Genomic DNA, 17,643 nt, shown 5'->3' with positions numbered 1-17,643 from the left:
TACACATAGCAAAAAAGAATCCATTGTTTTCGAATCCTCCACAACAAAATCGAGAAGTCCCGAGGATGAACCTGACCCAGAGAGATATAAACACGGCTACCTGACCTTTCTTTTCACTTCACAGATCAGGCAAGCCAACGATCTGGGTTTTTCTCAAGTAATGATGTGTGTTCAGTTAGTTGACTCTTTATATTTCTACTGAATGACCCAAATTTGCTATATATCTATACTTGTCAAATATCACAAATGGCCAATTGGCCATGAAAGGTAGTTGCACTTGTCATAATATCACGTATGGTGATGCGTGACAAGAATGTACATGGCCATATTTCGAAATCGAAAGCATACATGCATCCACTAATTTCGACTTGACATGACATGCTCCCACCACATGCATTTTGCATGCATGGTGCGCGTGTCCAATTTATGTGGCGTACGTTTCAACGAGATTGGGCAAGGTAAAACTGATGTTGTTGGTTGGGCTTAGAGTAAGAATAATAGTGTAGTCGGCAACCGCACATAGCAATTTGCTACTTCATCTATAGTTAACCTATAGCTAGGGTATATACAATAATTAACTATAAAAATATAGTAATTTTACAATATATGATCCACATTTTATTCTCACAAAGTGTTTAGGAGCACGTGCTAGAGCTAGGTCTTGCACGAGAGCCACTTCACTTCTCTCTCCTAATCTCTCTCCTAATCTCTCTCCTCCAACTAAGTAAAAATATATAGTATTTTATCTCTTATAGCGATTTTATTATACTTGCTCTTAACTATTTCGGGCTGCCCCGTTCATCTCGAACCAGCCAGCTCGGCTTAGTTCCCAAACAACAAGTTCAATTGGCTTAGCTCAACAAGTTGATAGTAGAGGGTCTGAACTGACATAATAGAGAAAACGTGTACGAACTACACCAAAGATGTTTAAATGAGACATGTTTGAGTATAATGCGCTGAATTGGCTAAAAAGTGATGTTAGAAAGCACTTAGGGTTATAAAGCAATACACTCGGCAAAGACAAAAAAAAAGGGGGGGGGGGGGGGGGGCGTAAGTGTGTAGTGCACATTACGCAATCCTGGATCATGAGCCACGTACGGAACGTTACGGAGGTGCTTGGATAATTAACGGTCGGCGTTTGATTCCTCTATTTTACGTAGTAGGGTTTGATGAAGTAGTCGACATGCATGGCAAGGTGAATTTCAGTGTGGGCACCGTGTCATTCATGTGTCATGATGGCGACCATCCCGTTTGCTGTGGTGATGGTCGTTTGATATGAACGATATACACGTCGACTGTCCGTTTTGCCGGTGCATCATGTCGTACTGAAAGGTGAAATTTGTTGCTTAGTCAGCCTGTGGCATTTAAATCATGTTTTCTCCCGTCTACGGATTAATCTTGGTATCCACTCGGACAGGGAATGACCATAAATATTATCTCAATTTTGGCTCATGGTTGGAGAAGGGTAAGAAGAAACCTGTCCCCGGCCAGTCCTTTTTTTTATCTTGCGAAAAAGTGTCTATATTACTCCCTCCGATTTGTATTACTTAATGATAAAATAGATATATCTACAACTAAAATGTGTCTAAATACATCTATATTAGTGTCAAGTAATATGAATCGGAGGTAGTACTCAAACATATGGGTTACAATCCACATTACATAGTCTAGGTATATCACGTGGAGCCGCTCGCACCCAAAATTCAGCAATATGATTTGAGAGACCCGTATTGGCGAGAGCATGGCTCACCGAGTTTTGCTCCCGCCTAATAACCTCTACCTTAGACTCTACCCTATCAGCCACCAACCTCCTCGGTCCTCTTGATCATCACCACCGCTTCAACACAGTCTGTCTCGATGATGAAGGGTGTAATAGTCGATTAGAAGGCTAGGGCACACCCTTCCACCCTGGTCAGACCTATCCGGCTATCTATCCGCTGCAACGACCGGGATGCTGAAAACATTAGAAAAAGTTGAAATGTCACATGACAAAAATTATTGGGATAACAAAAAAAACATGCATATGAAACCAACACCGGACCAAGTCACCAACCGATATGAATATATCATTTTATTAGAAATCTACCTCATTCAAATATCATCATGATTACAATCAGCTCTGACATTGTGATCTATGAAATCCAGAGGTTTGACAATCCAAACAACTGACTCCACCCGAGGTTCGGCAATCCATATGTCGTCTATAGGCGGGGGAATAGACGGTCTAATTTTTTACGAGATGGGCTTAACAAATGCAGAATAAAACTAGCGCTTAATTTGTTAAGTACAAAACCCATATCGACTATAGTTCACCTATGTGCACCAACAACTTATAATCAACTATGTGATAGCAAGATATGTAACATCAAGCACGAAAGCTATCACAAAGTAAAGTGCATAAGTAAAGAGCTTGGGAATAGCAAAAAACGAGGGGACACGGAGACGGCGATGTATCCCAAAGTTCACTTCCTAAATGAAGCTAGTATCCGTTGAAACGGTATGAAAGCACAATGCTCTTCCAATCACCAAAATGGCTCAACATAATGTCATCGCGCTCTTGCCCAATTCAAGATTCCACGATCCACTAAGGGACCCTTGAGGGTGGTCACCAAACCCGTACAACCTTGGGGCAATCTCCATAACTTAATTGGAGGATCCAACGTAATCCGCCACAAAAGGCTTCAAGCTTGACGAATCTACGCAACTTAATTGGAGGTCCCAAGTAATCACCATTGAAGTCACATGCCATCTAGGGTCCAAGGACCAAAGAGGAACAAGCTCCAGGTTCACGCACCAGAGAGTAATAGATCACGAAATGTCACTTCCACGAATGAGAGTAATAGATCACGAAATGTCACTTCCACGAATCACCGTGGAGAACTCGGACATGGTGCACCAAATGCAATGGCAAGTCGTTCACTCACAAATTCCACCAAATATACAAAATCTATGGAGTAGGGGGGGGATTAAAAGAGAAAGAACGAAGGAGAATACTAAATTTCTCCAAGATCTATATCTAGTGGGTTCCCCTCACAAAGAGAGGGATTTGATCGGCAAAGATGTAGATCTAGATCTCCTCTCTCTTGTTCTCAAATAGGTGCAAGAATCATGGAGAGATTAGAGAGATAGAAAGCTAAGACCCCCTTAAATAGCCCCCATGAAACCCAAGTTATGGGAGAAAACTTGCCGAGCCAACTCGACTGGCCTAGGCCGGACTAGTCCGCCCCCCTTGGGTTGGCAAAGTGCTATTTAAAAACTAGAGAATAAATCGGCGCAACCAGACCTAGCCTGGACTAGGTCGGGCCAGTCTGACGGGTCGGACTGGCTAGTTTGGTCGAACCATTCTTGCCTCACATACACCACAAACTGAAAACATGTCATTTTCTCATACACACTCCGATTCTGGTGAACTTGTGCTCGTTTTGATGCTAGCAACAAGCTCTACAAGATCATGTAGAGAACTATCATAATCTAGTAAAGGAAGATAAAACCAAATGATGAAATATTTGACCTCTCTATAAAAGACAAACTGGTAAAACCTCCAACAACAAAAACACAACAATTTTTCCATGCAAAATCCGTTTTTGATAAACTAGAGCTTCTCATGATGATAACCACAATATCAAATCGTCGATAAATAAGATGCAAATAACAACCAAGAAATATAATGTCAAGGACGCAAATACCTTTGGGTTTCAACCAATACAAATATCAAAGGCTTGAGATCTCTTTCAACCAAGAAAGAATTGGGTTACAACCTTTCGCACACCGTGTATTATCAGAAGAAAGGGGCCAATGAAAACTCCATGGTTTAGCTAATAGATGATTCATGTGCGACGACGATGTTAGAGGAGTTTGAACCTTATCTGGCCAAATACCGCATAAATGTCGCCACATGGATCAGATGGTGCGGACCCACTTGTCAAAACACTCTAATTCTTTATAGAGGGTAAAATTTGGCAAAAAAATTCCTAAATTGTGTAATTAGGATAAAAAAATTGTTAACCTTTAGCAAATGATATAGCAAATACTCACTCCGTTTCAAAATAAGTATCGCAGCTTTGCCCAAATGCAGGTAGTCACTTTTCAGAGACACTGGATTAGCTTATTAAGCTAGCTTACTTAATCCACCTTACTTAATCCACCTAGTACAGTGTAAGTCCGTAAGTAATCTGCAGAACCTCTGGTTCACTTGGGAGATTCATCACGGCGGCGAGCTCGCCATCGTTCTTCAGAGTCGAATGGCGACCTCTCCCACCTCTTGCGTTGGTGACGGTGATCTCCGGCCAACGCCTGATGGAATCCAACAACCTCGAGGACAAGTTGCCGCTACGGAGGCCCTCCAGCGACGACGCAGTTGGCTCCCGCCTCCCCTCATCAAGTGGTTATGTCCCCGGCGGCGCTGAGGTTGGCTGTGTCGTGCTTGCTCGCGGTGGAGAAGGAGCTGGACCTGATCGCTTTTTCAGTCATCTTTCTGAGGTCCTTTGTGTAAAATGTAAGGGTTTGACTGTAACTTCTAGTTTCTCTAGGGCCCTTTCTGTAAAACTTTGTTGCCACCGCTGAATGAATGGAGCTCCCCCTGTTCAAAAAATAAAATCTGCAGAATGCCGTGTAGATACGTTGGCCGAGATAACAACCAAAAAGCGCACCCTCCACCATCTTCGATATTCACGTGCGCGCCCCTGCACGGCCAATCCTGGGGACCGATCTGCGAAACCACTAATTCCTAGGGGAATTTTACTTTTTGCCCCTATTTATTTGGGAAGTATATGATTTGCCCTCATTTACATTAGCCTCTCTTTTTTGCCCCTTTTTACTTTGTCAATCTATGATTTGCCCCTGACATGCCAGGCCCACGTCTAAAGACCAAAAATGCCCCCGTATCTGTGTGGCCTAGGTGAGGTCAATCCACTCGAGCAAATTCCATGGGGAATTGCTGGCACAGGCCGCCGCTACTCCTCTTCTTGGCGATGTAGTCCGCGGTTCTCTTCCCCAAGGGCGGCGGCGGTGTGCCACCTCGACAACCTCCTCGCACTGCGGGCCTTCGCGGGGAATTTCGCCGCCGGCGGGGACGCGCCGTCTGGTCCGGCGTGGACTCCTACTGCGGATGGGAGGGCGTGGGCTGCGACGACGCCGGGCTGCGTGACGGACCATCCTGGGAGACTCTTTCGTCGGCTTCGATCGGCCCGAGCTCTGCGTCGGCGCGCCGGCGCGTCGGCACTGCGGGTTCTCGACCTCTTCGCGCGATGACGAGGTGGGTAGCGAGGTTGAGCGGGGTCATGTGCCCCAGTACCTGGTGGCAATCAATGACGAACGCTGTGCGAGAGGTGCGGCGGCGCCTGCAGCAGTTGAGCTCAGCGGAGAGATGCTACAGCGAGCTCGTATTGAGTTTTTTCCCCGATCTGATTCTATTCCTCGTGCAGTGCAGGGGCAGTTCTGTCTTGGAGTTATGTTCCAAATCCTCAAAATGAAAGAAAAGAATTTAGAAGGGCAAATCATCAATTGATAAAGTAAAGAGAGCATAGAGCAGCAGTGCGGAGGTGGGGTATAAATCGGCGAGCCCCTCCTCCCCGCCCCAAAATTTTCCGTTCCGCTCTCCCACTTTGTCGGTCTCTCCCCGCCGATTTTCGTGAGCGAGGCGAGAGGGAGAGGAGCTCGTGTTCGGCCGCGGCGGCGAGCAATGGTGGGAGAATCGTGTTCGGCCGCGGCGGCGAGCAGAAGGAGGAGGAGGTGGTGGGCGGCGCTCGGGGCCGTCTCCCTGCTCCTCCTCGTGGCCGTCGGCAGCGGCTGCGTGGCGTCCTACGGCGGGCGGCTCCGGTAATTCGCTAAGCCTCCAACTCCCCCCGCGAGCTCGGCCGCCGCCGCCGGGCGGCGTTTCGAAATTTCCGCGCTCTCCCGAGCGCTCGTTTCATTGGAGGGTTTTCGAGTTAGTGCGGTCCAACGTTTGCCTCGCTCCGTGTTTTCTCGCACTGACTGTTTCAGATTGGCGGCGTCGCTCGCCGCTCCGGTATCTAATTCTGGGCGCTTCCTTCCTTTTTCGCAGGGCCGGGAGCGCAGCCGCGGCGACGACGGTGACGGCGGCGGCGATCGGCGCGAGGCGGTGGCTGCGGGACTCCACCTCACGGCTCGCGGCGGCCACTGCCAGGTGAGCGCGTCGCGTCCTAGCCCCAAAAGGAACCGTCATTTCTTTCGGCGTCTCAACGGAACAATTTCCCAGTTTTTTTTTTTCATTTCAAAGCCCTTTTTCTTCAGCTGGCCATGGCAGTAATGAACTTTTTTTCTTCTTGGAATAGTTAGTATAGCACAGTTTTCTTCAGCTCCCTGTTGCTGTCAGTTGAATGTGTGCTCTGTTCTTCGTCCTACATGTTTGATCCATCATCATCTCACCTGTAATCATGCCGCTGCTTATTACTGCAGGAGCAACGTCGCCGACGCCGACGCTGACGGGTCCGCGACGGGGGCCGTGGCTGGCGCGGTGGATGATCCGGAGTCGGTGGCCACGCAAGTGCACATGTATGTCGCATCTCGCTTTCCACTTTAATTGCTTCTTCTGCCTCAGCTTCGATAGCCATCCCCGGATATCTTGGAGCTCTCTCACTCAGCACGGGCAGTATAGAGCGGCAGAGGTGACAGGCCACGTTCTCATGCCTTGTCCTGCTACCATGGCCCAACATTCATGGCGCTCACCAGAAAACCTTAGCCTTCCCTCCAACCTAACAAGATCATTTAACAGCCGCGATCTGCTGGTAGTAGCGGCAGGTGTCAGGTGATTCAACATTTCAGTCACGTTCTTCTTCAAGTGGTACAAACAACTCTTCTGTTTTTCTCAAAAAAAAACTCTTCTGTTTATTGGAGAATCTGGAGGAATGCAACGACATACTGGTGAGATTTGGTGAATAGGATATTGGTTGGACGAGGAAGGAATTAGCTCTGAGATGTGTAGCAGTAGCATGCACCTTGCCAACTGTAAATCTGTGTATGCATTAATGAATTATATAACAAGAACACTGCTGTTACCTGAATTTTACACCAATATGCTAGCATATGATTAGATTCTCTGCATTTTACATTTTTACCTGAACCTTTCACCAACATGATATACACCTAGTGAATTGCAAACTTTGCCAACTGTAAATCTGTGCATGACTGAGTAAATTTCGTGCATTGATCATAAAACATGAGCACCGTTGTTTGTTACCACCTGAATTTTACACCAACATGCTATCTGATTAGAACCTCTGCATTTTATCATCAAACGGTGCATTTTATTTTACCTGATTTTTGCACCTTTTGAATTGCAATCTTGTAAGAGCATGTCTAACAGGCCCCGTATAACCCGCCCACCCCGTAAAATTCCGGCGAGATACGGGGCAGGCGCGGTTTGGGCCGTCTAGCAGGCCCCGTATTCGGGCCGCCCCGTTTCGGCGGAATACGGGGCCCAGGAAATCGGCCCCGTCGCCCCGTACTTATAGTGGGCGCAGGTGCGAGTGAGGGGTTAACCCCTCACTCGCAACCCTAGCTCCGCCGTGCGCCGCCGCCTCCTCCTCCTGCTCCGGCGAGCAATTAGTCGCTCCCCCACGCCGCATTCCACCCCAGATCCTGCATGGACTCCCGCCGCCGCAGTAGCGCCTCGCTGGCGAGCAGATCGAAGCGATCCCGCTCGCCGGACACCGTGGAGGAAGCGTGGCGGCGGCAATGCAAGAGATCCGCCGCCGGCAGTCGTCGCGCGGCCTGCAAGTACGACGGCGCCGCGTACGTCCCGGACAAGCTCATCGACTTCGCGCGGGGCGGGCGCTGGTACAACGAGGATCCGCCGATGAAGCCGATGAGCGGGCCCAAGTTCGACGAGTGGCGCGCCGACTGGGAGCGCCGCCGCTGGGCGAAGGAGGCTTGGAGCAGCGGGAGCACCAGCGCTAGAGGAGCTCCGCTCGCCGGCGATGACGAGGAGGCCCCCAACTTGTTGAAGGAGCTACGGCAGTTCCTCAAGGACGACGCCAAGAGGAAGAGGGCAGAGGAGGAAGAGGTGGCGGCGGCCATCGCCGCCGCGAAGGAGGCGGAGTTGCGGGAGGCGGAGGCGGACTCGTACCTAGTCGACCTCCCCGAGTAGGATCGTGCATTCTGGATGTAGAATCGTTGATCCGTATGTATGATCCGTAGTATGATCAATGAAATCGAACTTCCCGGGGTTTTTATTTTTGAAAATACGGGGCGAAATACGGGTTCTGCTAGACGGAATGGCTCTTCCGTTGGCAACTTTTCGATACGGGGCGAAAAAGCAGCGAGATACGGGGCAGAAATATAAGGGGCCTGCTAGACATGCTCTAACTGCAAAGAGTTGCTTGTTTGAAACTCTGGCTAAATCAAGTGGCTGATGATGAGCTGTTTGCCTGACTCTGACTAAATCAAATGACTGATGATAAGCTGCTTGCCTCAAGCTCTCACTGCATCAAGTGATGTTCTTGTTTGGATAATCAACAGGTCGATCAGGAACAGCACCGCCCGCCGGAACCTGGGCGGGTACCTGTCGTGCGGGACGGGGAACCCGATCGACGACTGCTGGCGCTGCGACCCGGAGTGGCACAGCAACCGGCAGCGGCTCGCCGACTGCGGCATCGGCTTCGGCCGCAACGCCATCGGCGGCCGCGACGGCAAGATCTACGTGGTCACCGACCCGGGCGACGACGACCCCGTCACCCCCAGGAGAGGCACCCTGCGCCACGCCGTCATCCGGAACGAGCCGCTGTGGATCATCTTCGAGCGCGACATGGTCATCACGCTCAAGCAGGAGCTCATCATGAACAGCTTCAAGACCATCGACGGCCGGGGCGCCAACGTGCACATCGCCAACGGCGCATGCCTCACCCTCCAGTTCATCACCAACGTCATCATCCACGGCCTGCACATCCACGACTGCAGGCCCACGGGCAACGCCATGGTGCGCAGCTCGCCAAGGCACTACGGGTGGCGCACCATGGCCGACGGCGACGCCGTGTCCATCTTCGCGTCCAGCCACGTCTGGGTCGACCACTGCTCCCTCTCCAACTGCGCCGACGGACTCATCGACGCTGTCGAGGGATCCACGGCCATCACTGTGTCCAACAACTACTTCACCCACCACAATGAGGTACCCACATCTGACATCATATCCTAGCTCCTATTCCACTCCACTCAGGTGTTTCTCACTTAGCCTGCAATAATTCTCTGTCCTCATGCTATTTAAATATGTGCAGTAGAAATGTAGTTTAGCATCATTGGTTCCATGTGAATTGCTGTTGTAAATCTAACCAGGATGTGTCAGTAGAAATGTAGTTTCGCAAAACAAAAAAAATCTAACCAGCATGTGTCAGTTGGCTCTAATATGGATTTTTATCTTCTATCTCACGTGCTGATGATATTCTTTTGGCATTGCAAATGGTTTTGCTTGGATTTTTTCCACTGAGAGATGGTAAATGATTTTGTGCAGGTGATGCTCCTGGGTCACCGTGACTCCTATCTCAAGGACAAGGCAATGCAGGTCACAATAGCTTTCAACCATTTTGGGGAAGGACTCATTCAGAGAATGCCAAGGTAAATTCAGTATCTCAACTGGGATCTTCGGTTTTAAAGCACCGGATCTCCTCAGTGTACAGTTATGCAAAACTATGTTTGTGCCTGTCGACCAGCATTGCATTGCATTGCATAACATATCCTGTCACTGTCTAAATTGCCATTGTTTCAGGTGCAGGCATGGCTACTTCCATGTGGTGAACAACGACTACACCCACTGGGAGATGTACGCCATCGGAGGGAGCGCCGAGCCAACAATCAACAGCCAGGGGAACCGCTTCCTTGCCCCAACCAACCCATTTGCCAAGGAGGTATACTATTCTTCTTCTCAATGTATCATTAGTTCATTACAGTTCATTTGTTCAGTTCATTTCCTAACTAACTTCTGATGTGTACAAACCTTAGGTGACAAAGAGAATCGAGGCCGATCAGACCACCTGGAACGCCTGGAACTGGAGGTCGGAGGGTGATCTCCTGCTCAACGGCGCCTACTTTATCCCGTCAGGAGCAGGCGCCTCATCAAGCTACTCGCGTGCGTCCAGCCTCGGTGCCAAGTCCTCATCCATGGTCGGGACCATTACCTCTGGCGCGGGAGTCCTGTCGTGCCGCAAGGGATCCTCCTGCTAGCACGCCGCCGACAACAGAAAAAAAAAACACCCCAAGAAAAACATAGAAGCTAAAGCTACTACATGAAGATAAGCTTTTTTGACAATATGGTTACATTATTTTCCTTTGCCCTTTTTGATAATGGTTACTGCATATATGGAAGAAGCCTCCCCCAAAGTTCGCCATTCCTCAACCTCCCCTGCCTCCCGCTGTCAAGAAAACGCCCCGGAGCAGCAGGCGAGAAGTGTTGCTCATTGATTCGTCGCCCGGTGTCCTATTGGCCCCCTAAGTGTGTCTGTGCCTTTATTGCCAGATGATGATGGTGGTGGTGTCAACTGAAAAAAAACTAGGATCGTACCACAACAAGATACTACTCCTGAATGGTTTATCTGACATCTCGGTGGAAACTGAAACAAGGAGTGCTGATGTTAAGTCTACTGTTGTGTTTGCATGCTCAAATTCTGAACCGTTTACCATATGTGTGCTCGGGCTTGTACTTTGCCGCAGTTCTCAGCGCCGTCCGAATGCTCTGAATATCTGTAGTTCTTCATCGCATGAACCATGATGCTACACTATCGAACGTTTTGTCAGGTCGGTGAGAAATAAATCTATTGAGCACCAGCTTCACCTTTGATGTTCCGTTCTCTTGTCGGAACCATCGGCTATTGCAATGTTCAGTTTGTAATCCGCCCTTGTGTTTGTACCACATGGGAGCGTTTTTCGCTGCATTTCCGGTGCATTTGCATGTTCCAAACATCGGAATGCTTATGAATCATGATGCCACTCTAACATACTTGTGAAGCCTGTGATGGCGATATCCGGTCTGTTATCTGTCCTTGTGTTTGCACCGGTACTTCACTGCGTTTCCGGCCAACCGAATGCTCTGCTCCTCCGGTGTTACATACCTGTTGCTCATGACTCACGATGCTGCTCTAACAGATGAATCCGGTGAGGAATCGAAAAGAGGGAGGACAGTTGGTATGGCGGAGGATATGATCTCTGATGGAATGAATAATCCCGAGAGAGGTTTCAGGTTCCAAGCTGTATGTTCGGGGCTGAATGAATGCTCCACGTTGAGCAGCAACAAATGCCGTAGCAACAGCATGCATTGATCGATCTGGTCCCCAAACTTTGGCCTGAAGAAATAGATCCACTGAAGGTACTGGACATGTAACCCGATCCCAGCATGCTCAAACAATGAAACAGCAAGCAGTAGGACACAATGCATCGCTGGTAAGAATGAATGATGTGAACTGAGATGGAATTGGGATCTTTGGTCTCATCATCTTAACCAGAGTGAATGGGAATGGGGCGTTCTCTTCTCCAACATGGCAGTGATGGCATGCAAACTGATTTAGGCAGGGGTAGCAGCATACCAGCAAGGCCGGGTTGACATGAAAGCAAAGGTGCAAGCTGTGCTTGTGTCTCCATGTCATTGATGAATGATGGTGTCTTGCTACCCCCTCGTTGTGGCTGTCGGCGCACCTCTGTTTAACTGAATGTACTCGCAGTGGAATAGTTGAGCCGATCGGTGCTGCTATGACTGTAGTACCACTCATCTCTCCGTCTATTTTCTGTTTTCCTCTTGGCAAAGGTCCTTGTACTTTCTTCCATGGCGAGAACGCATGCAGTAAAATTGCTGGGCAACATTGCTTCTTCTCAACTGGCTTCTGTATCTTTTGATCAGTTGCTATCATGAAGAACTTATCTTTGGTACCGTTGTTTCATTAATACAAAAAAAATGACAAGGCCAGTGTTTAACAAGATCAGAAAAACACGTCACCACAGTCCTTCATGACAAGAAATGATTCGATGACACAAACCAAACCCCTCCCCTGCTTTATTGTATAAACTCTAATACACTGCTGAAAGGAGTCACGAAACAGCCATAGAGAGTAAAACATAGAACCGGTATCGCTTGCGCCTAGAGCTGGACGCGACATGGCCACAGAAAGTAGCTTCTTGATCTCCACCAGAACAAATCTGATCTTGCAGGTTCCAAAGGAGAGCATGGCACTACCCTGTGGATGAGCGCCGATCAAGGGTCACATGAGCAGCCACCACCCGACGATGCGGCCTTGAAACTGCGCTCCCACTGGTCTATGGGTGCCGCTTCTGCGTGAGGGATGTGGTTGGGATTCTTCTCCCGCTTGTCGCCTTTCAGCTGCTTCATGGCGTGCTTCAGCGCCGGCAGAAGGGCCTCCATGCACTCCGCGACGGCATTCGGGTTGCCTGGCATGTTGATGATCTGAAAAGAAGAACTCTTGTGAGTGTCTCAGAATCTACACGTCTGGAACTAAGAAGCAATTTTTGGGTTCCGGTCTGTACAAGTGTCGAGCCTCTTATCCCACATGCAGCTCGGGACAGCATCGCGAATGGTGTCACCTGTACCAAATAGAACAGTGCAAGCACCATCAGTACAGATCAAAAGAATCTGAATCCGTTATGAAAAGTAATGGAAAGGGGAGTGAAGTCCCAGTTGGAAAAAAAAAGAATCTGAATCCTGTCAAGTCTAAGACACTGAATGCTATCGAGGAATGATGCCTCCTTTTGTGTCAGCTGTACGGTTGGCTGTGAGCTCTAGAAAACCCAGTGGCTGTAATAAAAGTTGCCATTACCTTCAAACTCTCCTGAATCATGACAAAGGAGAGGCCAGGCGCTTCTCTCTCTATTACACATTTAGTTGCCTCTGGTGTAACATCTCTAGGTGTGAAGCCAGTGCCACCTGCATATACGTTATTACCAGGATATAGGAAAAAGGGTTATGCAATCCAGTAACTTGAAACTTGAGATCATGCCATGTAAGTGATCTATTCAGAAACAAAAATGTAACCTAAGGTCAAGATAAGGTTGACGCGGTCTATGTCACTCCACTTCACGAGAATCTCCTTTATTTTGTCCACTTCATCTGGAACTACAGCGGTAGCAACAACTGTTGCTCCCCCTAGTTTCTCTGATGATGAGTTCACTACAGATACAGCCCTTGGCCCACTGCAGATGGGATGACAAGAGAGGAAATAACAATGGCATAAGTCACTTTTCACGGAACCATGGTTCACATCCAAAACAACTGCAAGATATGCATAATCCACTAATTTGAGGTCGGGAAACAATAAATAACTTTCTAAAATGTTGAGTCATTACTGAAATGCACCACCATCTTATGTGATGAATAAACAGTGATTGACTCGTTTATTTTGCATCAAGAGTGACCCATTTCCAACTCAAGGTAAAGAGGTGTATCAAGATGCGCATACTTTACAAAGAGTACAAATTTTGAGGCCTAAAAACAATAATAAATTTGTGAAATGTGGAGTCCTTACTGAAACGCATCATCATCTTATGTGAAGAATAAACAGTAATTTGACTCAGTTCATTTTGCATCAAGAGTGACCCATTTCTAACTTGAGGTAAAGAGGTGTATCAGGATGCACATACTTTGCAAAGAGTACAAATTTTGAGGTCTGGAAACAATAATAAATTTGTGAAATGTGGAGTGCTTACTGAAACGTGTCATCATCTTAGGTGAAGAATAAATAGTAATTTGACTCATTCATTTTGCATGAAGAGTGACCCATTTGCAGCTCGAGGCAAAGAGGTGTATCAGAATGTGTGTACTTTGCAAGTAGTACCATACAGATTTATTCTCTCTAATTTCCTTTGAGAGTAAGAAACAAATCACAAGCAATGAAGAAAAAGGTATTGCACTTTTGGAAATACCTCCTATCGGGGCCTGCTCCAGAAGAAACGGTGTCACTAACAGTCAGAATTGCTACTTTGACTTCAGCATTGTGAAAGGCTCCAACCTGCGGCACATCTGCCAAAGCACTTTTGGTGGAAGAACCAAAATGTGATAGGGGTGCGGAAGCAGCAGGTAGCTTATCCAGAGGAGGGCTAGTTATATCAGAAATAAGTATAGCTTGGACAGATGTTCCAGCTGCCAATATCTGCCCAGATGATTGCACTTCCAGCAAAGCATTTGCAGATTTCATACTTAGGAGGCGGCTACTAGCTTGTTGGCCAGTGCTCTCAGCAACATAACTGCAAGAAATAAGGAAACGGATATTTACTTAGCTTGTGTCAAGTAAGGTATTATGAAGCATCAGGCTGCCATGTTAAAATATAGCTCTTACCCTGGCCTACCAGATCCATCATCAAGAACCCATCTGATCACTGCACGATGAAACTCCGGACGATGTGGGTCTGCTCTTAGAGGATGTGATATACGTGCATGCACTCTATAAACAAGTCTTATCAGTGGAAAACAGAAAGAACAAAATGATGATAGAAAAACTAAAAACAAGCATAAGAATAAGTACCTTTGCAGATGAGGATTCGACCAACCGGAGACAAGACGTATTGCAGGAACAACAAAGAGATTGAAGCAAACCATGCAGCTCACAGGGTTTCCAGGCAAGCCAAAAGCAAGAGCTGTTTTGGATGGCTTTGACGTGTCATTGGATGTGATCTCAGCAAATGTCAAGGGCTTCCCTGGTTTCATTCTAATCTGTACATTCGCATACAGAAAATAACTAAAATTTACTTGAGGAACTGGTGTCAAGTTTAGAAGGATTCTTTTGCAAAAATAACCGCTCGCAATCGTTATCCAACAGCAAAGAGGGAAAAAATCTAATCATAAGGTTGATGCTGCTTAACAGCATCTTGAATATAAGTTTTCGGAGGGCCTTGAATCATAACAAATCGGAAAGATGGATTCATCGCTTGCAGCTATTAATTTCAGTTAGTCTTACCAAAGGTCAAGATCAGTTTCAGTGGGGTCTAACTAGTTAGGTTCTTCTTCGGTGAAGTCCATCTATCTTGATCTTCTAAATGGACATACACCTTTTTTGCGGAAACATATTCGGAAGATGAAAGTACCACTTAAAATCAAGATTTTCATGTGGTTCTTACATAGAAAGGTTCTTCTACCATGGGTAATTTGGCTAAAAAGGATTGGAGCAGGAGTAAGAAGTGTTGTTTCTGTGACCAAGATGAATCAAATTCAGCATCTTTTTATTTCATGTCCTCTTGCGAAGATCATTTGGCGTATTATGCGTATCTCTTTTAATATTTCACCCCCTACGAGCACCACTATTTTTTTCGGGAATTGGTTGACGGGTGTCTCTAAAACTGATAAAGCTAACATTCGAGTTGGAACGTGCGCTTTATTATGGGCTATATGGAATGTGCGCAATAACGTTATTTTTAACAATGCAAAGGCTACTACTTTTATGCAGGTTATCCCACTGGCTACTCATTGGATCCGTATGTGGTCTTACCTACAACCAATGGAGAAGCGGCAGGATATGGATATTGGGTGCAACCGGCTGGAACAGGTTTGCGGGGGGTTTATACAGCCAGTTCAACTGGCATTTTGATCACGTGTTGACATGTTGATGCATAGGCGACGCATGTTTTCATTCTTGTTTAGATGGTTGATCCATGTCTCAACCTTATGTGACCCGTGAGTTGTAATGAATATTTGAATCTTAATAAGGTTAATAAAAGGCCCTATGCATCAGTCGATGCAGAGGCTGGGCGTTGCTCCCATTTCGGGAAAAAAAAAACAGCACTTTGCAACACAATACCCATGGAAGCATTTCTATGTTACCTTTTCAAAGTGAATTTTGCCCATCCTTGCCAAGCACGGTTTGACAAGATCTCTATCACCCATGGACACACCGCCAGAAGTAATGATTATATCAGCATCAGAACGTAGAGCTGCATCCATAAGCTCCATAAGACTCTCCTCGGTATCTTTTGCAATACCCAAGTCAACCACTTTACACTTCTGCTGGATAGCAGCAGCAAGTAGCATGGCCCGGTTGGAGTCACGAATCTGAAATTTTAGTTTCAAGCAGAGAGTCATGCATTCTGGTGAATACTGAATGCAAAGGAAGGCGAGGGATGCAACTGTTGTGGAATAGCAGAAATAACCTGACCACGATTGAGAGTGGCAGTGGCTGGCTGAACCAACTCGTCCCCCGTAGAAAATACAGCGATGGTTGGTCGACGATACGCCTGCACGCACGTGCAACCGCAGAATGCTGCATTATACATTTCTCTAGCATACTTGGTAACAGTAATCAGCAGATATTCACCTTGACAGTAGTTATTCCCACGGTTGCAAGCAGGCCAACTTCAGCAGGACCTATAATCTCACCGGACTTGAGCACTAGTGAATCTTTCTCTATGTCACATCCCTGTAAATTACATATTTAGAAAACTAGATAAACCACTTACTAAAAACTACTTCACCACAAATGAGTGCGATCATTTTTTTTATAAAAGAAAGCATTAGTCAACTAAATAGACAATGCCCAATTGCACTTCGTATTTCTGTGGGACGGGTATTGTGCAGAAACAATAGTGGCAATCACCATAATTTTGTGCAACAGTAAATGCATTACAAACTATCAGCAAGAACAAGATCCCCAAAAAATGAGACAGAACAATAAAGGAACCGTAAACTCTACCTAGATGCGGCTGACATAGCCTGGAACCATCTACTGTAGCTATCAATACATAGTCTCACAGCCAGCGTTGTTGACTAGTAAGACAAGCAAGACGGTATCGAAAAGTTTGCATAGCACGCTGCGTACACTACAGATTATAAGCAGCACTAAATGCATTACAGATTATAAGCAAGAACAAGATCCCCCAAAAACTGAGACAGAAGAATAAATAAAGGAACCATCTAGTCTACCTAGATGCAGCTGACATAGCAGCAGAACCTGGAAGCGTCTATTCTAGCAATCACATCGAACCCATAGTCTCACAACCAGCGCGACATTGGGAGCACATAAAACCAGCAAGACAAGCACACTAGCAAGAGCATCGAAAAGTTTGCATACCACGCTGCGCACATCGTGCCCCTGAGCTACCCTGGCGGAGATCCTGACCCTCTTGGCCCCATCGGGGGCGGCGGCGAGCTGCTGGGTGTCCTCCACCTGCACGACGGCGTCCGCGCCGTCCGGGATCGGCCCTGTGCCCAATAATACAACAGCCGGCGTCAGCTCACCGGGAACCGCACGAGCGCAACACTGGGCAGAGGCGGGGAGAGGGGAGAAACCTCCGGTGGTGACGTAGGCGACGGTGCCGGGGGTCAGGAGCACGCCGAGCGCGTCGTCGCCGGCCCGCGCCTCCGCGATGACCGGATAGTCGCCGGGCCCGTCGGAGGCCACCACGGCGTACCCATCCTGAATAAGAGACGGTGGTTAATTCGCGTCGGAGCTAGCCAGGGACAGCAGCGTGGAGGGGGTTGACTGAGGGAGAGAGAGAGAGAGAGGGAGACCTTGACGGAGGCGCGGAAGGGGGGGAGGGGGTCGGGCGCGCGGGCGTCCTGGGCGAGGACGAGGCCGAGGGCGTCGAGCAGCGGCACGGCCGACACGGCGGCGCGGGCGCGGGCGGCGGCGGACAGCACGGCCGCCAGCGCATCCTCCACCGGCAGCATTTCTGCTTATCTGGGGCGGCGGCTGGGCAGGCTCTTGG

At 47.8% G+C, this 17,643-nt stretch overlaps 2 protein-coding genes across 4 annotated transcripts; one reads left to right on the top strand and one right to left on the bottom strand.

Annotated features, from left to right (window-relative positions):
* The first annotated feature begins 4,849 nt into the window (after positions 1-4,849).
* Positions 4,850-10,762, top strand: LOC127336797 (probable pectate lyase 8). Of its 3 annotated transcripts, none has more exons than XM_051363644.2 (8): positions 4,850-5,254; positions 5,429-5,817; positions 6,044-6,145; positions 6,418-6,513; positions 8,479-9,124; positions 9,464-9,567; positions 9,719-9,857; positions 9,952-10,762. In XM_051363644.2, the coding sequence occupies exons 2-8, from the start codon at positions 5,681-5,683 to the stop codon at positions 10,171-10,173; spliced, it is 1,446 nt and encodes a 481-aa protein (XP_051219604.1). In that variant the 5' UTR covers positions 4,850-5,254; positions 5,429-5,680; the 3' UTR covers positions 10,174-10,762. The 3 variants fall into 3 exon arrangements, with proteins under 3 accessions (XP_051219604.1, XP_051219603.1, XP_051219605.1); XM_051363643.2 differs by having other exon boundaries at positions 5,424-5,817; XM_051363645.2 differs by lacking the exon at positions 5,429-5,817 and having other exon boundaries at positions 4,851-5,254; positions 9,952-10,761.
* A 1,081-nt stretch (positions 10,763-11,843) lies between these two features.
* On the bottom strand, positions 11,844-17,643 carry LOC127336799 (molybdopterin biosynthesis protein CNX1). The gene is made up of 13 exons (XM_051363646.2): positions 17,447-17,643; positions 17,225-17,351; positions 17,007-17,137; positions 16,254-16,355; positions 16,090-16,173; positions 15,764-15,991; positions 14,472-14,659; positions 14,286-14,390; positions 13,873-14,193; positions 12,986-13,143; positions 12,771-12,877; positions 12,481-12,537; positions 11,844-12,400 (listed from the first exon to the last, which is right to left on the bottom strand). Exons 1-13 carry the CDS (start codon positions 17,603-17,605, stop codon positions 12,191-12,193), a joined length of 1,977 nt encoding a protein of 658 aa, XP_051219606.1. The 5' UTR covers positions 17,606-17,643; the 3' UTR covers positions 11,844-12,190.

This window comes from Lolium perenne, chromosome 2 (genome assembly GCF_019359855.2).
Source record: "Lolium perenne isolate Kyuss_39 chromosome 2, Kyuss_2.0, whole genome shotgun sequence".
Taxonomy (NCBI): domain Eukaryota; kingdom Viridiplantae; phylum Streptophyta; class Magnoliopsida; order Poales; family Poaceae; genus Lolium; species Lolium perenne.
The sequence above is the reverse complement of the archived record's forward strand: the minus strand, read 5'-3'. Positions and strand labels throughout refer to the sequence as shown.